Genomic DNA, 26,747 nt, shown 5'->3' with positions numbered 1-26,747 from the left:
TTTGCGTGGCTGTGTCTTAGTTGTAAGCCCAGTGGCGATCTGTTCATCTGTCATACTGATTATACAGTCAATAACTTTGTTGTTATTAGCATCTGGTTAGCTAGCTATGCTAACGAATATAAGAAGCTTTTTCTCCAACCAGTGAGGTAAAGGCACATCTTTATATGATCATTATAGTTATAAAAAAATAAGAGAATAAAGTAAACAGGTATAAAACACTATATGACAGTAAAAAAAAGTTGTTATTAATAAACAAGAATACAGTATGAAAGGGGAGTGATTTGTAAAATATCCATAAAGAAAAATAAATCTGCTTACAGTTCAGTTTCATATGGGTGTTGAGAGATGTATCCATAGATCTCTTAATTTTGCTCTCAAAGTGCACCAGATTGATGCTTTTAACTTCAACATTTAAAAAAAAATCTTCCCGGGGGAGCATGCCCCCGGACCCCCCCTAGAGGAGGTTAGGTCCCCCCCCATTTAAATCATGTCCACATGGATAGGAAACTAAATACATTTGCACACATCTTGTGTCCAATATCTTTCTGTTTTGGTGGTCATGCCACAACCGTGCACGTGAATGTGGTGTGTGGTGCAGTGGGTTGAGTGTTGGTGTTCGGATCAGGGGGTCACAGGTTCAAACCCCACTGCAGTCAGCAAGTCGTTGTGTCCCTGGGCAAGACACTTCACCCCAAATTGCTCCTGTGGGGATTGCCCACAGTATTGAGTATGTAAGTCGCTTTGGATAAAAGCGTCTAACAAGTGACATGTAATGTAATGTAATGAATGCATGCGCGAGTCATGGTAAGATATCTGGATTAAGAGGTTGCTTTTTCTTTGGACAGCATGAAAGAAAGGCGAAATGAATGGGCTGTGAGTTTAGTTTTTTTAAGCAGAGGTCAATAATTTGTACGGCCCTCGGAGGATGTTGAACAAATTGAAATGGCCCTTGAGAGGAAAAAGGTTCCCCACCCCTGCTCTAACCGCTGGAGTTTCACCGCGGCTGTCAGCTGTGTTTACTCCTGTCATTCAAACAAGACGCGCTGGAGAGGGGGCGGGGCTTATCTCCATGTAAATGCTGTGGTGGAAACCAACTACGACAAAATTAACCTATTTTACCGTGATTTAATTGTAATACATTACATTACATTAGATTACATTACATTTAGCTGACACTTTTATCCAAAGCGACTTACAATAAGTGCATTCGACCAAGAAGATACAAACTTGAAGAAAACACAATCATATAAGTACATCAGGTTTCATAGAGCCAAAACATTTCAAGTGCTACTCAACTAGCTTTAGATAAGCCAGTCCTTTATTAGTATATAAGTGCTTTGATAGTAATTCTATCGCTCGAAGTGGAGTCGAAAGAGATGAGTTTTCAGTCTGCGCCGGAAGATGTGTAAGCTTTCTGCTGTCCTGATGTCAATGGGGAGCTCATTCCACCATTTTGGAGCCAGGATAGCAAACCCACGTGTTTTTGCTGATGGGAACTTGGGTCCCCCTCGCAGTGCGGGTGCAGCGAGCCGTTTGGCTGATGCAGAGCGCAGTGCACGTGCTGGGGTGTATGGTTTAACCATGCCCTGGATGTAGGAAGGGCCAGATCCATTCGCAGCATGGTACGCAAGTACTATTGTCTTGAAGTGGATTCTAGCAGTTACTGGAAGCCAGTGAAGGGAGCGGAGGAGCGGCATGGTGTGGGAAAATGTTGGAAGGTTGAAGACCAGACGAGCCGTTGCATTCTGGATGAGCTGCAGAGGTCGGATAGCACATGCAGGTAGACCAGCCAGGAGGGAGTTGCAGTAGTCTAGGCGTGAGATGACGAGAGCCTGGACCAGAAGTTGTGTCGCTTCCTGGGTCAGGAGGGGACGTATCCTCCTGATGTTGTAAAGAGTGTATCTGCAGCAGCGGGTTGTAGCAGCGATGTTTGCAGTGAAGGACAGGTTATTATCTAGGGTCACACCCAGATTCCTTGCAGTCTGAGTCGGGGAAACAACAGAGGTGCCGATGTTGATTGTTAGGTCAAGAGTGGGACAATCTTTTCCCGGAAGAAAAAGCAGTTCAATCTTGTCAAGGTTGAGCTTGAAGTGGTGAGCAGACATCCACTGAGAGATGTCTGCTAGACAAGCAGAGATGCGTGCAACGACCTGGGTCTCTGAGCGGGGAAAGGACAGAATTAATTGGGTGTCGTCAGCGTAGCAGTGGTATGAAAAACCATGCGGGCTAATGACTGATCCGAGCGAGTTTGTGTACAAAGAGAAGAGGAGGGGACCAAGAACAGAGCCCTGAGGGACCCCTGTAGTTAATTGACAAGGGTCGGACTCGGACCCTCTCCAAGTTACCCTGTAGGTGCGGTCTTTGAGGTATGAGGTGAGGAGGGAAAGTGCAGAGCCTGAAACTCCAAATTATTGGAGAGTGCGAAGGAGGATCTGATGATTCACCGTGTCGAATGCAGCAGACAGGTCCAAAAGGATGATGACAGAGGAGAGGGAGGCTGCTTTAGCAGTGTGCAGTTCCTCAGAGACAGCAAGGAGAGCAGTCTCTGTGGAGTGACCTGCCTTGAAACCAGACTGGTGCGGATCCAGAAGGTTGTTCTGATGGAGATAACAGGAGAGTTGTTTAAAGACAGTGCGTTCAAGTGTTTTAGACAGGAATGGGAGGAGAGAGACAGGCCTGTAGTTTATAACATCAGACGGGTTGAGAGTGGGTTTCTTTAGGAGAGGGTTTACTCTTGCCTCCTTGAGACTGTTTGGAAAGTGACCAGAAGTTAGAGAAGTGTTGATGAAATGGGTGAGAAACGGTAGAATATCAGGAGCGATAGTCTGAAGGAGGTTTGAGGGGATAGGGTCCAGAGGACAGGTGGTAGGATGGGCAGAGGTAATGAGGGTAAGAACCTCACTTGGAGAGAGAGGGGAAAAGGAGGTCAGTGTGTGGGTGAAAGGTGGGTCTGGTGACCCAGCGGTGAGTAAAGGTGAGTCAGAAAAAGAAGAACGAATATCATCAACCTTTTTTTCAAAGTAGTTAACAAAGTCGCTTGACAGAAGGGAGGAGGGGGAAGGGGCTTTTGGGGGCTAATACACGTTTCAAAATGATGCCGAAGTAATTAAATACTGATAACGGTTAGTAAAAACCATGCTTTGACAAGTGAGCAGACAAGACGGCAGGCGAAAAACCTTTTAAAATGCGTGTTTAATGAATGGAGATCGGATCGATCAGGCTAAACTAACCTGTATCTGCTCCGTCCAAACTCACAACAGCGTCCTAAAGACAGAATTAAAGCAGCGACTGTATTCGCCATGACACAGACAGTCTGTGGTTTGTACTTGTTTAACTTTTGTCCAGTTTCTGAACAGCTGTGAGGAGTTGATTAAAGAGACTCTCGTACACACACGCGCGCGCACACACACACTTTTGCATTTCAAAGTATTGCTTGTTCATACAGTTGATTGTTGGAGCTTCACTGTGCACTGCTGAATGATGTATGTGCAGAGTTTGACCCTTGAAGGCTGTTTCTTCTGCTCTGAAATGGAATATGTTTGTTACATATTAATAGAATTTTTTGATTTGATTTCGGATTTGTGAATGGGAGAAGTAGTAGATGGCAAACATACCAAACACTAATTATTTAAAGTAGAGTATTTTGTTGTATATACGGTAATACAAAGGAGGCTTAGGCCTATATGATGATATAATGTTTGACATTATTGATATTAAAAAAAGTGATTTGTTTTCCATGTCATTCGTGTGTTTTTCTTATCAGAAAGTGAAGTTATTTATTTGTAAGCTCCAAATCCAAATGTTTCCCTCAATGGCCTTTGTGCCCTGGCATGTGGCCTTTGCGCCCTGAGAAAATGTGTGACACCAAAGGCCAAATGGCCTTGCCCCTAAAATGACGAAAATCCAAGCCTGAAGTACACTTTAAACCAGGGGTCGGCAACCCCTGGCACGCGTGCCACCAATGGCACGCGGCACCGTAACCAGTGGCACACTAGGAATAAGTGGAATAAGTGTACAAAATATTTATTTTATTTTCGGATCCTGAACGAGACCGCCGCCAGAGCGCGTCTCCCCGTTACCTGCAGAAGGAAGCCATGCGCGCAACGCAGCCCCACTCAAAAAGGCCGATCGCGAGACGTAACATACATGACACTTTTCTCTGTGTGCGGCAAAACAAGCTCGCCAAAATGGCTTCACCAGTCTGGCAGTATTTTAAGGTGTCCGAAAAAGACAATAAAATAGCGGTATGCAACGTGTGTGAAGCATAAATCCTGCAGCTCCACCCGCTGTGACGGACCGGTGAGCGGAGCAGAACACACAAGAGTTAGACCTAACACACTTAGCTATTTGATCTACCTTTGGAACTAGTTATAAATATATTTATTCTTCACTGTCACTCATTACTGGATCAGTGAGCTGCATGAGATACTGACAGGCTGTCAGAGAGAGAGAGGGGGAGAGAGGAAAAGAGAGCGCTTCCGCTCATTTCCCCCGTGTTATTATCCAAAGTTAATGTAAACTTGAATAATATAGGCTACTTCATTTTAATGTAACAATTATGTTGGTTGTTGTTTGTGGAAGCGCCAGTGAATGAGCCCCATTAACTGAGTTTTAAACATCACTTTTCACGAGTGTTTTCGTCGAGCTCCTCAACACCCTCTCCCTCCCCCCCCCCCCCCCCCCCCCCCCCGTTGATAATTCACGATCGTCGGCACGCTGATACATTTTTTTTTTTAGAATGGCACTTCATATCAAAAAGGTTGCCGACCCCTGCTTTAAACAAACTGCTCCCATCTCCACATTTTACACACAAATCCTAAATATTAAGCTTCTTCACTATTTTTCCTACTCTTCCAGTTTAACATTTCACTTTCAAGTTTTCAACAAAGTCATTGCAATGCATTTGAGCTGTAAGAATTTTGATTCAAATCATTTCACTTTTCTGCATTTCTCCGCTAAATTCAGCAACACACTTACTTGGTTTTTGTAGCTAAAAGCAGCTACAGAAACCATTCAACTAATAAAATATTCAGCTTTTTCTGCATTTTCAGCTAAATTCAGCCACAAATGTTCACAGTTTACAGCTTTCGCACGCATTTTCTGCAGGAAATCCATTTTCTAGTTCAACCAATACTTTGGCTCTCAATAACTTCAGCATACTTTCAGCTACAGAAACCATTCAAATATCAAACTATTCAGCCTTTTCAGCACATTATGGGAAATATTATATATTTTCAAAATATTGTATACTTTTTGAAATATTCAGCTTTTTAAACTCTTTTTTTAACGTGGAACTCAATGGGAGGAACCTTCAAATCCTCTTTTAACTACACCGTGCGCCAAATACTCCACATACTTTCAGCTAGAGACTTCATTCCAACTTTAAAATGATCACAAGACCTTCAGCTATAAAACTTGTTCTTCAGACTTTTCATATCTTTAACACTTTTTGAGATATTTAACTTAGTTTGGAGCTTGGTAAAGAGGCTTTCTTCAGATTTTAACATGAGTGTGTATTGCGCAGCTTGTTAAGGCTTAGAGTGCGTGATGTCACACCTAGAGTGGAGGAGAGCTTGAAATTCGCCTTACTTTTTTAAACTGCTAATAATAATTCCCAAACCCTACACTCCTGAAACCCTCACTTTGAATATCAAAAAGGTTGCCGACCCCTGCTGTAAAGTATATCATAATGAATATATTTTAGAGCAGTGGTTCTCAACTGGTGGGTCGCGACCCACGGACCCGTTTCGAGTGGGTCGCAGATGTGTGAGGTTTTTTTTTTTGGGAGGAAAAAGTCAAACTTTTATTTTGAAGGCCCGATTTTCTAACGCTGTGCATGCAGTAGGCGTTGGACTGGAAGTACCGGAGACCATAAACGGTTTTGAAAACTTCTGTCACGTAGTGATCATCTTCTCAATAAAACATCTTTGCTGATGTTTTTTCGAGTCTTCTGGCCAATCAGAATCAAGATTGTTGCCGGAAGTCCCCACGGAGAATAACTTTGCGGTAGAACTCTTCTTTATACATCCATGGGTACAACTTCAGATACAAATGAACACATAATGAAATATGACCCCCGGTTTGATGATTGACAGGTCACAGAACAATGGGAGCTATCTACCCTTACCCACAAAGTAATTCACACAGACTCTCTCCTCTTTGCTCTTCTCGCAGCAAGATGTCAGAACAAAGTGAAAAACAAACAATGGCATCAAATATTATTAATATGTCGGGTAGTAATAGATGTATTTATTTTCTTCTCAGAGTGTACCAGAATGCGTAGTTTATGTTAGTATTTCTAAAAATCTCCTGGGGGAGAATCCCCCAGACCCCCCTGCTGGGGTTGGGTTTTCAGCATGTGTGCCTTTTTATGTTATACAGTTCAGCTTTGATTCCATCATCTCATTAAACCTTATTTAAAAGCATTCTTTAGTTCTGTGAAGGGATATGTGCACTGTACTTCACTTTAATAATGTATGCTGAAAATCGTATATATTACAGCACGATTTTTTGTTGAATAGATTTGAGTGGTTCAAAATTTCGGGTCGCGATTTATTGACAAAGGAAAAAGTGGGTCCCGAGGCCTGACAAGTTGAGAACCACTGGTTTAGAGTATGTGGGCACTTTGTTAAAAGATGTTCATTAGAAGATGTTGCACTTATCCCAGGATAATATTTGTCATTATTGTAAACATTCAGACATAACATACATACATACAACAAACACCCGCATACGTACACTAATGTGTGCAGACTAGTTACTGCACATATAACGTTAATCTCTTCATGGGTGACAATAACATCACCTTAATACAATAATGTAGAACGATATGTATATCTCAGCATTCATTACAATTCCTTAAATAAAAGCACAGAGAGAACATTTATAAGAATAATAATTATATATATCTTCTTTATTCTGGTTTCTTTTCATTCCAGATAAATTGGATGTTGAAGGAGATTTTCGTGATATAAATAGGAATGCATTGATATAAAAATAGAAATTAAGGAAGGATGGTCATCTTAATTATATGAATTAGAGCCAATGATAGGGGAATATTGCTCCATCTTTGCAGGTCTATCTTTGTCTGTTCTAATAACTTCAAAAAGTTATCTTTAGAAAGGTGGGTGAATGTTTTGGTAATATTAATCCCTAGATATTTGAATGGGTCGAGATTTTAAATGGTACGTTTTCCAAAAACTGATGACCTCCTAGGAGCTTTATTGGTAATAATATACTTTTATTCACGTTGAGCTTATATCCTGATATTTGTCCATAACTGTTCAAAATGGGAATTATTATCGGGATTAATTTAGAAGGGTTAGAAACATGAACAAGTATCGGAAAACAGCGAAACTTTATGCTCCCCCTAACCCCGCTCTAAAAACTCCACTGTATTCACATGATGATCGTAAAGCCATTGCAAGCGGCTCAATTGCGAGGGCAAACAACATTTGGGATAACGGACAACCCTATCTCGTAGATCTTGTTAAGTCAAAATACTCAGATCTCAATCTATTTGTTTGCACTGATGCTTTAGGGGAAGCATAGAGAAGTTTTATCCATGAAATGTATTTTGGGCCAAAGCCAAACCTTGACAGGGCCTTAAATAGGAAATCCCATTCAACCCTGTCATAGGCCTTTTCTGCATCTAGTGAGATTAATACCTCTGAGTTAGAGTTTGATGTATATATAATATCAAATAGTCTCAAAGTGTTGTGAACCATTTGTCTATTGTTAATGAATCCTGTTTGGTCCTCATGAATTATCGGTGGGAGTAGCTAAGATTTTGTTATCTACATTCAGCAAGCTCACTGAAACTTGCTGTATTAAAAACATTTTGCAGTGATATAGCCGATTTAGACAAAGAGTGACATTTACTTGATGACCTGTCTAGTTTTGGGTCCATCACTAGGTTGAAATCGCCAGCGAGAATTAGGATATGAGTGTGAAGATTTTGGCAGCAGAGTCAGTACTGAGAGTCACAAACTTCTCTTCATCAAAGTTGGGGGCGTAAATATTTACCAAGGTTACTGGGGTACTTTACATTTCCCCAGTTACTATGATAACATAACATTAATCTGGCTGCAATTTACAAATTATTTATCTAATATATCATATTTCAATCACTTGTATATAGACTCTTATTGCACTATTTCACTAATTTCCTTTTTTTTATTTACTTTTTTATTGTGTTGCACTGTTGGTCGAGCCTGTGACCTAAGATTTCCATCGCCATAACTACAATGTAGCTATGTACGTATGACTAATAAAAGCCTTGAACTTGAACTTGTAGCTACCATTTGGGTTTGAGATAACCTCTGTAAATTCAAAAGGTATATTTTAAATATTATTATAGCAGTCCCGTGGGATTTTGAATTAAAACTGGAGTGAAACACATGACCAACCCATTGTTTATATAATTGTTTGTAAGCCAAATAAATGGGGGTAAGTAAACAAACGGATGAAAGAATAATAAAGATAAGTTAATTGAAAAATGCTTGCCAACATTGCACAACTTCCAAACGTACAACAGTTAACATTTACACCCACCCACGACATGGAGTCTTTGACCACATCACACGGTCTTATCAACAGTGCTCACAAAACAATGGAACGTTTGAACATCTGAAGTCCTACGTAAGTCCGTCCATCCATCCGTCCGTCCGTCCGTCCAGGCTCAAAATACATCACCGCTGCATAGGGCTCAACGAGGGCTCCTGTGGCCAATGATTGTGAATTGCCCATTGCTATGAGAGCAGATAAAATGTACAGCCTGGATATTCAAAGCATACGCCTGTGCAAAATCTAAAGGGATGAAGTAAAAGAGGTCATATTATTTACAGAGCCAGGTTAAACTACAGAGTTGGTGATTAATGTCACTGGACTCATGAGTGACTCCTTTCCAAATACAGAAATTCATATAAGACATTTTCAGTATGTAAAATATTGATTAGTGCAGCTTTAACTAAATCCGGGTATTTACAAAAATAAATCTGTTAAAATGCCAAATCAAATATCATAATGTTGTTAAAGCTGCAATCACACCTCAGTACAAGAAAACGCCCATGAAGAATGCCCTACCACTTAGCTAATTAAACATTGTGGTTGAGCGAGGAAGAAATGAAGTATTAGTGCCATTGCTGTGGGCAATTCCTTCCCCCAGTGACACCTAATTAAGAAGTTGATGAATGCCGGGCGAGACCCACGTTCCTCCAGCACCCTCCATCAGTCATTCAACAGCACTTAGCTGCCAGCCTTCATCCTCGGCCTCTTATTCGTTACTACATAATGCTGCAGCCACATTCAGCAACCTACCAAAGGACGCCTTGAACTAAATGACATGTTAATTATAATTACTGGTAGCCATGGTAAATAAACAGAGGTGGAAGTGTTGAAAGTGTATGAGCACGAGTCAACGGGGGGCTCAGACACGTCAGAATTGGCAGTCTTAATTGTAAGTTTCGGCCTCCCCATCATCATCACTCCATCTTTTTTCTTCCATCTTTTTTGTGCCTGTCTTTTTCCCTCATCCTCTCAGGAAAGACAGTGATTACCCCTGTGCCCACGAGCTGCATAATGGTATCAGCGCCGCCAACGGAGCAGTGAATTAAATTGTATCTGCAGCCGCTGTGAAGCCTTGATGAGGGGGGCAGATGCCTTTGTGGTGTTATCATTATAACACAATGGTCATGTTGTCATCAACCTTGCCATCGGCAATTGAAAAGACATGATTGTGTGTTGGGAGCCTTTCTCCCGTCCTCCCACTACCCTCCCCCCCCCCCCCACCACCACCACCACCACCACCACCATCAACCATGCTGCCCCACCCCCAGCCGTTTCGTTGTGAATAGGAGCAATTTTCTAAGAGCTATGAAATCACGTAATAGGTCCTAATATGCAGCTGCTTGGCACAGTGAGGCAGCCTCTATTAACGCGGAAGTCAAACACAATATGAGTTTTGGCTGAGAATTGCTGAAAACATGAGCACGGGCCAGATTTATTCAGATGAAATCCACACAACTGTCACTCTTACAAATATAAACTATTTGCTCCATCTTTTGACATGCGGAGACCTATTTTAAATTCTGTCTTCACTGAAGTGGTCATAGCAAAGCATTCAACCTGTGAGCAAAATCATTTTGGAAAATTGAATGGTGGGCCAAAACATTTGTGTTTGTATTTGTAGTGTTTGGAAACAGGTTTGTGATAGGAGCTGAAGCAGCGACATGGCTATTCCTAAGTACAAAAAAAGAAAGAAATCAAGACCACATCTCTCACACAGCTCAACATATCTCTATGAATGTTTTTTTCTTAACATTTGATAAGAACTTAAAGATAAAAATGTTTAAATGATTGGATTAAAAATACTTACTAATACTTACTTACTTAATTGTAGAGCCAACATAATAGCAACAATAAAGTAGCAGTATTACAGTGACTGTGTGTGTTTATGTTTTATTTGAGAGGAAGCTGGAATCTGTAATCCTTACAAATATTTCCACTCAGGAGACATCCATCCATCCATCTTCTCCTGCTTATCCGTGGTCGGGTCGCGGAGGTAGCAGTTCCAGCAGAGAGCCCCAAACTTTCCTTTCCCTGGCCACATCAACCAGCTCTGACTGGGGGATTCCAAGGCGCTCCCAGGCCAGCGAAGATATATAATCCCTCCACCTGGTCCTAGGTCTACCCCTCGGTCTCCTCCCAGCTGGACGTGCCTGGAACACCTCCCTAGGGAGGCGCCCAGGTGGCATCCTTACTAGGTGCCCGAACCACCTCAACGGGCTCCTTTCGACCCGAAGGAGGAGCGGTTCAACTCGGAGTCCCTCCCGGATGACTGAACTTCTCACCTTATCCCTAAGGGAGACGCCAGCCACCCTGCGGAGAAAACCCATCTTGGCCGCTTGTATCCGCGATCTCGTTCTTTCGGTCATGACCCATCCTTCATGACCATAGTTGAGGGTAGGAACGAAAATGACCCGGAAGACAGAGAGCTTTGCCTTCTGGCTCAGCTCTCTTTTCGTCACACAGTGCGGTAAAGCGACTGCAGTACCGCTCCCGCTGCTCCGATTCTCTGGCCCATCTCACGCTCCATTGTTCCCTAACTCGAGAACAAGACCCCGAGATACTTGAACTCCTTCACTTGGGGTAAGGCCTCATTCCCTACTTGGAGTGGACAGTCCATCGGTTTCCTGCAGAGAGCCATGGCCTCAGATTTGGAAGTGCTGATCCTCATCCCAGCCGCTTCACACTCCCACAGTAACTCCCTGGGAACCCGGTCATACGCCTTCTCCAAATCTCCAAAACACATGTAGACCGGATAAGCGTACTACCAGGCCCCCTTCAGGATCCTTGCGAGAGTAAACAACGGATACGTCGTTCCACGACCAGGACGGAATCCGCATTGTTCCTCCTCAATCTGAGGTTCGACAATCGGCCTGACCCTCCTTTCGAGTACCTTATGGCGCGTTTCCACTACAGCCCGCAGCCCGGTTTAAGAGGGCTGTGACGTCAGCGGCCCGTTTGTGGTTGCGTTTCCACTTGGCCTAGTACCGGCCGGCGGGTCCTAATTCACAGTTTTTCTGGCCTCATAAAATCGTGGGGCCAGGGCCAGAGACAACGAGGCTGAGTTTGTGACGTCAACGCTCTCGGCTGCTGATTGGTCGGAGAGAATCGTCACAATCTGCGCGCTAGATAATCCATTTTTACAAACAGCATTTTTGTTAACAGAGGAGCTACAACAATGGCAAAGAAAAGCACACCATGGTCGGTCGAGGAAGTGACGACGTCCATTATATTGCAGATGATAAGGTCCAGCGGGTGCTCGCCGGGACAACTCGCAATATCAAAGTCTTTCAGGAGGTCTCTACACAGACACTGGCGTTACTGGAGTCTGCATGGTACGTTTTTGCTAACGTTCTGTTATTTGCTTGAAAGCTTTGTGTCCCTGCTTTGTGTCCCTATCTGTTCTAAAGCTCACTTCTAACAAATAAGTCTATTTTATCCTTACATTTATGTTCGACAACCCATGATTTTATGGAGCCCCGAAGGCTAGCTAGGCAGATAGCATTAGCGAGAGCTATTGTTTGCTAACACCATATGTGCCATTGTTTACGTTCAGTTTGTCTTTTCTATAGTTGTTGTTGCTATTTATAGTATTGTGCTGCAGTAGTTTGTGGAATTTACAAGTCATGTTTCTGTTCTAGATGATTACATTGGGACTAGCGAGGAGGAACAGTTCCGAACAACGTCCTCTGCATCAACAGCACAAACCGAGGAGGAGACGATCTGGCCCTGCAGGAACGGCAACTGGCCCAGCAGAATCAATGCCATGTCTTATCTTATTGCTTGTTGATAAATAATTGCACCCACCAGCGATCACACAGAAAGATGGCATCATCTAGGCGTCCCTCTGCAGTCAGAAATATCATAAACACCATCGTCCACAAAGCACTGTACAGGGGTTTATGGATTTAAGAGAATATTTATCACAGTGAAACCTTTATCATCTGTTGCAATTAAAGCAAATAAGAGAATAAATACTTGGTTAAATAATACATTTTAACTCTTTAGCAGGACAACTCTGCATACTGTTTGAAATTGAGTTTGCTAGCTTGAGGTCCTCCTCTAAAACATAACATTACATAATGGTATTAAGAATACATGATAAATACATGTAGTAAAAATTACTCAATTGTAATACCCTCGTTGTGCTAGACTCAAACACATTGCTTATATATTTCAAAGAGAAGAGAACAAAATAAAACACCTATACAAAGAGAGCGGTGCACAGCGCTTAATATTTACTTGCACTATATTTCTGTTGATCTGGGTTATTGTGTTGCACTGTTGGAGGAGCCTGTGACCTAAGATGTTCATTGTCATAACTACACTAGCTATGTTCGTATGACAAAATAAAAAACCTTGAACCTTGAGGCTGTGTCTTTCAGACAAACCATCATAATCATATTATTTTATGCTGTGGATACTTTAGCCTCCATCCATGTTAACAATTTTTTACACTTGCATTTATGAATATAGTTCTGTTGTGTTTTACACTTTTGTATTTATGTTTATAGTTTGCTTTGATATTTGCTTCATTTATTAGATTATTATTATTATGGGGGCAGTACTGGTGCTTGAAATTCAAATATTTACTAAATAGTCAATTCTGATAACATTTTTTTGGTTTAAATAATTTGACAAACACATGTATGTGAAAAAGAAAAGATGTATTTATGTTCAATACAATGAATATTTAGGTATTACATTATACATTCTAGGTATTCAGGTGCGCATCAGACCCAAGTAACATGTAATGTAATGTTGACTAACTTATAACGAGCAAAACATTCCGGTTTTTAACATATATTATACAATAATGTCGCTTTCTCACAATGTCCTCAGTATTTATTGCTTTTATCACTGAATAAACATGTATTACATTTTGCAAACATGAAAAAACACATCAGTTTTACACATTTTTAAACACCTTAATTCCTGAATGACAACTTCGCTGTTTTCTGTTCATAATGCCCTCTTTTGAATTCATGTAATGAACGTAGGTTTTCCTCAGGCATCCTGAAGTTCTCCACCCACTTTGTGTGTGAAAGATGGAACAATCACATTCCACCACTCGGTAGCTCGGTCGGTAACTTCTGAAATACACAAACAAAAGCATACATATTTTAATACGTAAAAGTGGTAGCTACAATTAATTAAATACTTGAAATACTTTGGTCGTATAGGGAGCGTGAGCCTAAACACATTGCTAGTTAGCGAACGTTAGCTTACCAAGTAGCATCGTAGTTAGTAGTGATTCGAGTCGTCCTGTAGTCTCTGCGGCGTAGGAGGACTGCCCGAACTCTCGCGTCAGCTTCTTCTATACGTCGCCTCTTTCGAAACAACTCTTGTCTATTTCTTGTGATAATAAACCACACAGCAAAAAACAAGCAAACGATCGCTTTCACATCTTCACATCCTCCATTGTTGTGTCGCATTGAAGATGACGTCACGGCAGTTTTAAGCAGCGTCGCTCCGCCTATACTGCGTTACTATAGATACTACCCCAGTTCCTAAACTGTAATGGAAACGCGCCATAAAGTGAGCTGGTCCTAACGAGGCCAATCGCGGCCCAGCCATACCGAGCGGGGCCGAGCGAGGCCGTATAGTGGAAACGCGGCATTAGAGTAAACTTTCCCGGGGAGGCTGAGTAGTGTGATGCCTCTATAATTGGCACACACCCTCTGATCCCCCTTTTTGAAAAGGGGAACCACCACCCCAGTCTGCCACTCCTTCAGTACTGTTTCCGACTTCCACGCAACGTTGATGAGACGTGTCAACCATGACAGTCCCTCAACACCCAGAGCCTTCAGCATTTCTGGGCGGATCTCATCCACCCCCGGGGCTTTGCCACTGTGGAGTTGTTTGACTATACCTCAGTGACCTCCCCCCGGGAGATTGGTGTTGATTTGGTGCCGCCCGAAAGTCCTTTTCCATGTCTTCTCTGAACTTCTCCCACACCCGCTGCTTTGCCTCGGCCACGGCTGAGGCTGCTGCCCTTCGGGCCTGTCGGTACCTTGCAACTGCCTCGGGAGTCCGCCGGGATAACAAATCCCTGAAGGCCTCCTTCTTCAGTCGGACGGCTTCCCTGACCACCGTTGTCCACCAGGAGGTTCAAGGGTTACCGCGCCTCCTCCAAACGTTCCCAGTTCACCCACACTACACGTTTGGGCTTACCAGGTCTGTCAAGAGGCTTCCCCCGCCACTCGACCCAACTCACCACCAGATGGTGATCAGTTGACAGCTCCGCCCCTCTCTTTACCCGAGTGTCCAAAACATACGGCCTCAGGTCCGATGATACGATAACGAAATCGATCATGGACCTTCTGCCTAGGGTGCTCTGGTACCACGTAACCTTATGAGCATCCTTATGTTCGAACATGGTGTTTGTTATGGCCAATCCATGACTAGCACAGAAGTCCAGTAACAAACCACCACTCCGGTTCAGATCAGGGGGGCCGTTCCTCCCAATCACGCCCCTCCAAGTGTCTCCATCATTGCCCACATGTGCGTTGAAGTCTCCCAGCAAGATTAAAGAGTCCCCTTCAGGAGCCCCATACAGGACTCTTTCCAGGGTCTCCAAGAAGGCCGAATACTCTGAACTGCTGTTTGGTGCATAAGCACACACAACAGTCAGAGTTCCCCCCCCCATTAACCCGCAGGCGTAGGGAGGCGACCCTCTCGTCCACTGGGGTAAACTCCAGCAAAGAAGCACCCAACCGGGGGCTTGTGAGTATCCCCACACCCGCCCGGTGCCTCACACCTTGGGCAACTCCGGAGAAGAATAGAGTCCAACCCCTATCCAGAAGTAAGGTTCCAGAGCCGACGCTGTGCGTAGAGGTGAGCCCAACCAGATACAACTGGTAATGCTCCACCTCCCGCACAAGCTCCGGCTCCTTCCCCCCGAGAGAGGTGACGTTCCACGTCCCCAAAGCCAGCTTCTGTCGCCCGGGTCTGGTCCGTCGAGACCCTCTGCTTTCACTGCCACCCTTCTGGCAGCGCACCCGACCCCATCGCTGTTTCCCGTAGGTGGTGGGCCCGCGGGACGGAGAAGCGGAGGTGTTGCCCACGTTGCCTTTTCGGGCTGTGCCCGGCCTGGCTCCGTGGCAAGCCCGGCCAACAGACGCTCGCCGACGAGTCCTCCTTCTGGGCCTGGCTCCAGAAGGGGACCCCTTCCTCCGGGCCGGGTATCCTCACTTCTTAGTTCGTCTTTCATGAGGTCTTCGAACTCAGGAGACATAAATTATCTTAATGGTTGAGTCTATATGAAAGCATTTAGTTTATTAACTGAAGTATGCAACGAATATCCTCATGTCATCCCCTTAAACACATTAAGTATATTTATACAAAAGTAATACTTTATTTATTTAGACTAAATGCCACTATGTCTAAGTTCTACTCCATTATAATAGCATTAAATATTAAAGCAACCATTGTCATGAACCAGTTGGACCACAAGCCTTTTAAATTATACTACAAATACCTAACATTGTCAATTTGACTTAATAAACGTCATACAATAAGTCATACATGATGTCATAAGACGGCTGTGTTTCTTGAGCTTTTGACTGCTCCAGGGACTCACGGCCCGTCCACACGGCGGCGTGCGTTGAAGCTTCAACGCTTCTGGCCATTCACTTTGAATGGGGTGACGTCACGCTTTGCCGAACTGCATTGTGGTTCCGTCGCTTCGCTTTGCTCGCGTTGCTCGCTTCAAAAGTTGAGCAATGTTCAACTTTTGAAGCTTCGACGGAAGTGTCAGCCAATCAAATAATTTGCCAGTACAAGCTCTAGCCAATCAAACCGCGTGCTTGTGTGTCCGGGGCGGGAGATTCATGTGATTGGTTGTAGGTCGAGTTTCAGACACGCCCACCGGCAAGCTTCAATGCACGCCGCCTTGTGGACGCTGCGTTAGCATTGCACTAGCACAGGGGTCTGCAACCTTTGTGACCAAAAGAGCCATTTTCCCCCCTTTTGCACACATTTTTTTTGTCTGGAGCCGAAAACATATTTGATAGGTTGATAGTTTAGCTGTATATATTGTTATATCATAGACGAAAACTACAGTTTTTTTGCATTTATTATTCATTACAAACTGTTTACCTCTAATAATAAACAAATTACTCTTGTAAAAAATACACAGGCATACTTTAAAATAAATCAACACAGCACTTGGGGAGTCCTCTGCACATTTGAAGAAAATAAATTAAATTAAAATGGGCCCACTTTAAAATAAATAAAACATATAGCTGAACCCTAGACATAGTTAACAAATGTAATTATGACTGAAGATCGTCAGCTGTCTTCCTCTTCCGTGTTTTTCCTCCAATGCGTAAAGGCTGCAGCACCTTTGACAACTTCTCTCCACATATCAAACATACCGGTAAGCCAGCATCGTTTGCTGTGAAAGCATATAACTCTGTCCACGCAGAATTAAACCCTCTGTGTTCCTCTGATACTTTTCTTTTCTTTGATTTATCCATAGTTCAATCATCGAGCCGGGGGTCAGGTTATTCGCCTCAAGAAAAGGCGCTGGCGCGGGACCGTAGCAGGATATGACGCATATTTTAGTTGACCTAATTAAAACCGTTTATTTTTTATTTTATGTGTCACAGTATCACCTCAAAATACAAGATACGAAACATTTTCAACCATGCAACAAAATATAAATAGTCCTACAAATATTTTTATTTTATTTCCTTCTTATTTTTGTCTAAGCTCAAGGGAGCCAGAGCAGAGAGCTTAAAGAGCTGCATGCGGCTCGAGAGCCGCGGGTTGCAGACCCCTGCATTAGCATAACAATGAAGGCCTTCAGACAATGTAAGAATGATCAAAACAGAAGCAACAGTGGCCAAGATAATCTGACAAACAAAAACATATATAGTTGAACACAAAAATGATTTGTGTAACACTGTTACCACTAGTTATCCTCCCTCATCTTTAAAACTCCACACACCCAGTTCTTTATCCAATGCTGTTGGCCATACTGTTTTAATTGTACTGTATTTACCTTGAGCAGCCGCACATGACGGTTTTGTGCTCCCCCCCCCCCAATGAAAATCAAATGCCCTCTCTGTAGATTGCTCTGGTGCCAGGCCTGCTTCTATATTATGTGTCTACACATTTAAAGCTTGTAGGTATATGAACACATTTGAGGACGTATGGAGCCAGGAGTGAAGAGCTTACCTTGCTGGAACTCATTAAGCTTCTTCATGGCCTCGTCTCTCTCCTCCGCCAGCTTCTTGCACTTTAGAGACAAAGACAGAGAAACTGAATCTCAGGCCCCCTGCTGTTTGAATCATCCTTTCTCTGTTTGCCTGAGCAACAGCAACTCAGAGGCTGAAGAAATAAATGAAATATTCTGCTGATGGGGAAATGAGGAAATACAATACCTGCCCCTAAAGATAAGATAAGATGTATTTTATTGATCCCAAATTGGGATATTTGTTGTTGTTGCAGCAGGATAAAAAAACAAGGTGTTAAAGGAGTAGAAATAAACAATTCTAAAATAGAAACATCTCAAAATAGAAATAAACCGGCATTAGCCTGTTAAGCCCTGAGCCTGTTTTTCAGGTTTCAGGCTCGAAAATGCCACAAACACAACAAATGACTATATCTTCACTTCTAAAAGGGGTAAATTAATAATCTTTTTTTTCAAAGCAAGGTTACATCTGTGAGTTGGATGTAGAAGTGTCAGAATCAATATAGATGTTTTTATTTTAAAGTAAATTCAGATGGAACATAGTAAAAACATGTAAATTCTATTCTCCGCCTAAAAAACCCCCATTACTTACAGTGAAAACCACCCTTGAATGATGGGTTAGTAGACTAAAAGCTTTAGGAATCCAAACTATAACATATAATAAGTACCCTGTATCAAATTTTATGCAAAACAAGTGAAATGTGACCTTTTTAGAGCGGTTTAGAAAAATAAAGTCCAGGCGGACTCACCTCTGGGTAATTTGGGAACCATCAGTTCCATTTGACCTTTTTCACTGTAAAAATCATTTTATTACTTTGAATTATCACTATAGGTATTCATTCCATCCAAATACAACTGTTATCTGCTGTCCGCTCTGTGCTCCGTGCGCTCTGGGTCCTGCAATAACGGCTTCCTTACGTTGTAAACACTGCGTAGAGTCTGCTGCGTAATGTCTGGCATTCTTTATACTTTACGCAGGACCATATCTCTGGAACCCATTGGTCCATTTGGGTGATTTACACCTTTTTCTTAACCATTAGATCCAATAGAATCGATGGGCAGTTCCCAAATCCGCGTAAACATTACCATTGCGGACGTAATAGAGAAGCAAACGAAGCATATCTGAAAGTACAAGCCTGGACTGCAAAACGTTATACCCAGTATATTGCCATAAATATGATGATGGATTATCAGTCAAAATGTCTACGTGACACAGAGACATTGGATTAACCTTGAGCGGCGTTTTTATTCCGTTGAACACAACTTTTGATCACAAATAAAAAAAGGTAAGACGTAATTATTGTAATATTTTTGAAACCGGATGTTGTTTACTTTCTCTTTTCTGGCTGATAGCTCCGCACATTTGGGGTCGTACAGTGATTACATTACATGTATGGAATCTGTGGAATCTCAGCTTTAATCGGATATCTTGTTTGTGCAGTTACGATAAGTAATAAGGGCATTTCTACCGTGAGTTCTGTGCAAAAGTGCGATAGCATTAGTTAGCATTTTTTCGCTCAATGCTAATTCAAAGGCTTGGTATTACTCTTGTGTTTCTTTTAGCTAAAAATTGTTCATATTGTCAGTTAGCGGAGTTTCTTCCTGTTAAAAGGGTATGGAACATTAATAGTTTGATAAATGTTAAGAAGCCCTGAGACATAGTCTCGAAAAAAACGGTGGGGGGGGGGGTCCACTGGGGGGACCCTCGTCCTTAAGAGTAGAAAATAGTTGATCTTGAAGATAAAAAAGGGCCCATTTTTAGTAGACACAATATAACCCTAACCCAGGATAGTATTTACATTAAGTGTGCAAGGAATGGAATATTACATTAAATGTAAATGTAAAATGTACAGTGTGAAGTTAAAGTCGAAGAAAATCTCCAAAAACAGACTGGTAGAAGATCTCCAACAACAGACTGGTAGAATATCTCTAACAACAGACTAGTAGAAGATCTCCAACAACAGACTGGTAGAATATCTCTAACAACAGACTGGTTGAATATCTCCAACCACAGACTGGTAGAAGATCTCTAACAACAGACTAGTAGAAGATCTCCAACAACAGACTGGTAGAAGATCTCTAACAACAGACTGGTTGAAGATCTCCAACCACAGACTGGTAGAAGATCTCTAACAACAGACTGGTAGAAGATCTCCAACCACAGACTGGTAGAAGATCTCCAACAACAGACTGGTAGAAGATCTCCAACAACAGACTGGTAGAAGATCTCCAACCACAGACTGGTAGAAGATCTCCAACAACAGACTGGTTGAAGATCTCCAACCACAGACTGGTAGAAGATCTCCAACAACAGACTGGTAGAAGATCTTCAACAGCAGACTGGTAGAAGATCTCCAACAGCAGACTGGTAGAAGATCTCCAACATCTTGCTGCACACGTTAAAGGATCTCAGCTTCCTCAGAAAATAGAGTCTGCTCATCCCCTTCTTGTACAGCGTCAGTGTTGATCCTCCAGTTCAGTCCGTTGTCTAAGTGCACTCCCAGGTACTTCTAGTCCTCCACCACAACAACACCCTCTCCCAGAATGCACAGGGCCAGTGGAGACGTCCTCTTCCTCCTGAAGTCAATAGAGAGGCGAAGTCCCTCCCTTTCCGGTGGACCTCCATGGGACCTTATTTCGGAAAAATTATGTATTGAAGTCAATGGCGAGAGAAAAGTTATTTTTCGATCCCGTTTGAATTTTGCCACGAATTACACATATGATGTTTGTCAATTGAAAAGATCATTTTGCAAGTTTAAAAAAAAATGTTTTGCCGTAAAACTGTGAAGTAAGACTTTTTTTGTGTGAAACCGCTCAATGAACTACATCTCTGGTCTCGCACAACACCACACGTCACCAAGATGGCCGTCAATACTGTCTTGCCAAACAAGGGATTGAATACCCTCACTATCACCACAATGAAACACGTCCAGAAGAATGTCATGCAAAGCTGCCTGCCTTCCTTCGATTCTCCCTGAACTGCCTGATCTTTTTAATGTTCAATGTTAACCATTTGTGCAGATAGCATGAAGTAGAAAAGATCGCCGATGCTAATGTAGCGTTAGCATTTCTCCCCCGGGGCATCCAGGCTTAAACGGTGTAGGCTATTATAGAATGATCACACCGGTGTGACAGTACTCTTCAAAGGGTTCACGAAATATGACTACTACTCCTACTGTTTAACATTTTGGGTTACTTAATGTTACTTCATGTTAAGGCTAATACAAATGACAAGGCTAAGGCTGTAATGCTAACTAAGGTGCTTGCTACTAGCTAGGTAGCTAACTTGATCCAGCCACTCCTGGTCCTTTCATCAGACGGGAAGCGAAAGAACGAGCAAGACCCATTGCTGGTATGATAACAACTTGGCACAAAGCACACAGGCATCTTGTTAAAGTTATCTTATCTTAGCTATCTCTTATTTAGTGGAGGAAAACAATTGTGACATCAGTTATGACATCACTTACGCGACTCTGGGATTTGTAGTCTTTCTAGTTGCATATTTTTCATAGTCTTATATTTCAACAGTTTTACGACAAACTGTGACTTTTTTTACATGGAAATGATTTTTTAAGATTGACAAACATCATATGTGTAATTCGTGGCACAATTAAAACGGGATCGAAAGATACGTTTTCTCTCGCCATTGACTTCAATACATAATTTTTCAGAAATAAGGTCCCATGAGGTCCACCGGAAAGGGAGGGACTTCGTCTCTCTATTACCATCTCTCTGGTCTTGGCCACATTCAGAAGCAGATTATGTATTCCAGTCCTCTCCACAAAATCACCCACCATGCTCTGTACTCCTCCTCCCGTCCATCCCTGAAAGACCCTACCACTGCAGAGTCATCCGAAAACTTCTGCAGCTGGCATGACTCTGAGTTGTATTTAAAGTCAGTGGTTATAAGGTGAACAGGAAAGGAGACAGCACAGTCCCCTGTGGGTCTCCTTACTACCAACCAACCAACCAACCAACCAACCAACCAACCAACCAACCAACCATAAAGTTACCTACTGATGTTTCCTTATACATATACACACTAGGAACTAGAACTCTACAACAATGTTTTAACTAAAATGCCCCATTTCACTGTGTATGATCCTTAAATGACACTATTCAATGGAATAATGAGCACAGATTTGAACCATTCTGGATACAAATGCATTACGAACCATGTGAGTATGTCATCATCAGGACCTTAAATAACTTAAATAATACAATTTAATAGCCAATAGTCTCTCTTCCTGACAAACTCATATCACTATTGTGATATAAACATACTTATAATGCATTATTATTTGCTAGTACTGTAGCACTGTATAATTATAGTTATCATTCAAAATAACCTTCAACACAAGGGCAAGACAGGCAGTATATAGAAGCCTTTGATTTGCTTGGAAGAACTGCACGTTTTTATCAGTGTGTTATGATAATCCACTAAGAATAAAGGCTTTTTAATATGTCCTACATACATTGAGAATGTGTTTTATTGTTCTCATAAGCTTTGACCTTTCAACACTTAGCCCCTAGGGCTACGTAACAATTGATTCTGAAAGCTGATACCAACACCACTTAAATGATCTCCCTGCTGATACCTCTTTTATCATGGCGTGGCAGAAGACACCAGACATGTATCATCATCTTCTGATCCCACACTCTCTAAAGACAACAACCATTTATTTGACTTCTTTTTTTTCACTGACACTGTTACACTATTTCTGCTGCCTGTGCTGCTTCTTTAATGAGTTAAGCTACTTCTACTCCTTCTAGGCCCAACTTCTTTCAACTATTACTGTGTAGTGATGCTGTAGCCAGGGGCGCCGTAAGGGGGTGAAAAGTTAGGACGATTCTAAGGGCCCGTGACTGACAGGGGCCCAAACTATTTTAGAACTTTAAGAAAAAAATGTTTAAGTAACCAATGTCATATCTTTTCATGGGGCCCAAAATCCCCGGCGGCGACCCTGGCTGCTTCTACTACTGTTACTGCTGCAACTGAACCATGATATTCATCCTGATAGAGATGGTCCGACGTACACCCAGAGTGATGTTAGCACTTACCTCCATGGAGGCTGTCTCGTGCTTCCTCTGCAGACCCTCATACTCCTGCAGGGCTGTAGGGAGGAGAGGATACCAGTAAGCCATGTTCACCAGTAACTCACTATAAAGCAAATGTCAGTGAAGACCACACACACTCACATCCTGCAGTTTAAAATAGGACAACACATGGGGACTTCTCCATCATGTGATAACTTCTCATTCAGTGACTTATAGCAGGGATGTAGAATATAGAAACACGGGCTGAGTGAGCCTTGGGTGTAACTACAATAGTAAAGGGAACTGCCTTCTCTCAAACATTTGCAATCACAGATCATGGTCGCTGCCAACATCAGAAAAAACAATTGTGTATTTTTACGATACATGTGTCTTAAAAGTAAAATATTGTTTTCCTTTTTATTTGTTAGACTGTACCAATAGAGGTATAGGGTTTTTCCTGTTCTTCTATCACAGGGGTTCTACTGTAACTGACCTTTGTTTGATCTAGCACAGTGGTTCTCAACTGGTGGGTCGCGACCCAAAAGTGGGTCGCGGACCCGTTTCGAGTGGGTCGCGGATGTGTGAGTGAAGAAAAAAAATTGAAAAAAAAAATTGGAATTCTTTTTTTTTTTTGGGGGGGAAAAGTCAAACTTTTATTTTGAAGGCCCGATATTCTAACGCTGTGCATGCAGTCGGCGTTGGACAGGAAGTACCGGAGACCATAAACGGTTTTGAAAACTTCTGTCACGATCATCTTCTCAATAAAACATCTTTGCTGATGTTTTTTCGAGTCTTCTGGCCAATCAGAATCAAGAATGTTGCCGGAAGTCCCCACGGAGAATAACTTTGCGGTAGAACTATTCTTTATACATCCATGGGTACAACTTCAGATACAAATGAACACATAATGAAATATGACCCCCGGTTTGATGATTGACAGGTCACAGAACAATGGGAGCTATCTACCCTTACCCACAAAGTAATTCACACAGACTCTCTCCTCTTTGCTCTTCTCGCAGCAAGATGTCAGAACAAAGTGAAAAACAAACAATGGCATCAAATATTATTAATATGTCGGGTAGTAATAGATGTATTTATTTTCTTCTCAGAGTGTACCAGAATGCGTAGTTTATGTTAGTATTTCTAAAAATCTCCTGGGGGAGAATCCCCCCCAGACCCCCCTGCTGGGGTTGGGTTTTCAGCATGTGTGCCTTTTTATATAGTTCAGCTTTGATTCCAACATCTCATTAAACCTTTTTTAAAAGCATACTTTAGTTCTGTGAAGGGATATAAGGGATATATGCACTGTACTTTTATTAATATTGTATGCTGAAAAGCGTATATATTACAGCACGATTTTTTGTTGAATAGATTTGAGTGCTTCAAAATGTTGGGTCGCGATGTATTGACCAAGTAAAAAGTGGGTCCCGAGGCCTGACCAGTTGAGAACCACTGATCTAGCATATATGACCCTCACACTCAGACACATACTGCTGATGTTCAGCTGTCATGAAGTATACTGTACCAGGCAGTTAGAACACACTTCTGCAAAGAGGTGAAGTTATTTTCCCACGGAACAACACGTGTTAATCAGTAACCAACTTCAGTCTCTACTTGAGACATTCAGGAAACACAGAACAGGAAGCTGACTAAGGATTAGGTTAAACTCTGCATCGAGGGCAATGTAAAGGAAGAGTCTGACATTTTGGGATGTACAGTACAAAGCGTACCGGAGATAGATCAGAACATACTTTACCTCATTACTATACAGAGTAGAAATAACTGAAAACATCAACAAATGTTGTTCTGAAAGCAGAGTTATAACAGTGGCAGACCTGCCACCCAACCCATTTACCTAGAATACTTCACAAGATGAACAATGTCCTTACAGCTAACCTAATGATATACTGTTCCAGGTGCAACATGGAAAATAATGACTTTTGGTGTGAATGCTACAGTATCTTTCATTACGTATCACCATAGAACAAGCTGTATTACAGCTTATAATGGAATTAAGAGGTTAAAAACATTTACTCAAATACTGTGAAATCTAATTGCACTTCAGTACTAGCTCTACCTTGACAGACAAAGACTTTGACATTCTGCTCACATTAATGCATGAGTAATGTAAATCATTCATTCACATACGATAACATAATAACAATGACACATTATAATATATTTACAGGGTTCCATGCCTTGATACACTCTATATCTTCTTTTTGTTTCTGTCTCGATGCTTCTATCTTTACACTTGTGTTAAATCACTTTTGTCCTCTGGTTTTGCAGAAATATTCCAACTACAGGTGAAATGAGAATTAATGTTACACTTTAACTTATGTTATACTGACAGGGGCCATTCTGCCAGCATAATTTCTGCTCTTACTTTTCCAATTTAACACATTTTTCTGGTGATTCTTATCTATATTGCAGTATTATCATTTGGAAAGCAGGCGGGCCAGCAGCCCTGCCCGGGGATTACAAGGAGTAAAAATACTCCTGCCATAGATTACATGGACTTTAAACATGAAAACAAATACTATTGGAAATCAGCAGAAGTTAGTGAACATGGACCACGAGATGCTGCTTCATTTATAATATATCCCGCTCCCAATGGTCCCCCGCTGGGCGTTCCTCCCAAAAGCACCTGACCCCGAATATCAGCTTCATATCTTACTGGTGTAAAAGACGCTTCGTTTATCAAACACACTTTCAAAGAGCAGTGTAGGCTACTTTAACAAACTACCGCTGAACAACTGAACCTTTTACATTTCTTAATAGCGCTGTTTTCTCCCACAGAGAGCGGTGACTGCTTACTGACTCTGTGTTAGTCTCATACTGAATAACGTGTTAGCATGTTAACCATAGAGTATACAGTAAATGGTGTTAGCATGTGACGGCGGGAAGCTAACTCACCTTGGTTTGACAACTTTGTAATAACATTAATTTTATCCAGCTCTTCAGCAGCCATAGTGAGGAATTCTGTAACCAAAGTCCAACAGGAAGTGCTTCCTCGCGACACACCTGTAAGGTAGACTCCTCGCGCGCGAGCTACACACCTACAGAAGGATTCAAAAGGCAGAGCACCTGCAAGCCCTGACTATGGGCATAGATTTGTCTCATAATTATTTGTGTGAACACAAAAATAATTTGTGTGTAAATATGTGATTTGTAAATGTAAAACACCATCCACAAATGCATTGTGGCACCCAGACCCCACATTTCACAATTTGGGATGAATTAAGTATCTATCTATCTATCTATCTATCCATCTATCTATCTATCTAGAATCCAGATAGATACATAGATAGACAGATAGATAGATGGATATATACATAGATACTTCATTCATCCCAAATTGTGAAATGTGTGGAAACAAGTATAAACATAATAACATTAAATACAAATAAAAGCAATAGACAGGAATATATGCATATACAGTAGAAAGGACACGATGAATATTATAATATTTAATGTAGCTTACTATGAAGGCTAACCTATACGGTGCCTTTCCACAGATTACTTTACCACTGCACTGGTAAGGTAAAACTAGGCCGATTAATAAAATGTGAAGTGCTTTGTAACTTTGACCCGCTTGACTTGGGTTACCGTACAGCCAATGCGTGACGTCATTGGTAAGCGTAACGGACCCGAACACATCTGGTAGGCCGAACATATATGGTACCTACACCGGCTGTGGCCGTTTCTCAATCGCGAGGATATTGGCTTCCAAGCCAATATTTCAAGGATGCTACGTCATCGAGTGCCGCAGAAGGACTGTTCCAATCTCCAGCATACTTGGAATTCCACCGAGGCCGCGTCCTTGGTTTGGGGGAAATTTCGAGGCTGCACATGGGTAGACTTCGCGTCCTTAAAATCCCCACAATGCTTTGCGCATGGACCAATTTCCCCAAATCTGTGGCGGAAGATGTAAGGCGGGCCTCTC

The 26,747-nt window shown here is 42.1% G+C and overlaps 1 protein-coding gene across 3 annotated transcripts in view; it reads right to left on the bottom strand.

The window, feature by feature from the left end:
• Positions 1-25,802, bottom strand: part of shtn1 (shootin 1) — a 58,100-nt gene extending 32,298 nt beyond the window's left edge. For all 3 annotated transcript variants that reach the window (XM_034142147.1, XM_034142146.1, XM_034142148.1), the window contains exons 1-3: positions 25,718-25,802; positions 22,826-22,878; positions 17,749-17,809 (exon numbers count right to left, since the gene is read on the bottom strand). In XM_034142147.1, the coding sequence (XP_033998038.1) occupies positions 17,749-17,809; positions 22,826-22,878; positions 25,718-25,772 (169 nt within the window). In that variant the 5' untranslated portion in view covers positions 25,773-25,802. The remainder of the gene's footprint in view (positions 1-17,748; positions 17,810-22,825; positions 22,879-25,717) is intronic.
• Between the last annotated feature and the right edge of the window lie 945 nt (positions 25,803-26,747).

The sequence above is a fragment of the Trematomus bernacchii genome, unplaced genomic scaffold, assembly GCF_902827165.1.
Source record: "Trematomus bernacchii unplaced genomic scaffold, fTreBer1.1, whole genome shotgun sequence".
Classification (NCBI taxonomy): domain Eukaryota; kingdom Metazoa; phylum Chordata; class Actinopteri; order Perciformes; family Nototheniidae; genus Trematomus; species Trematomus bernacchii.
Note: the sequence above shows the minus strand (reverse complement) of the source record. Positions and strands in the feature narration are given on the sequence as shown.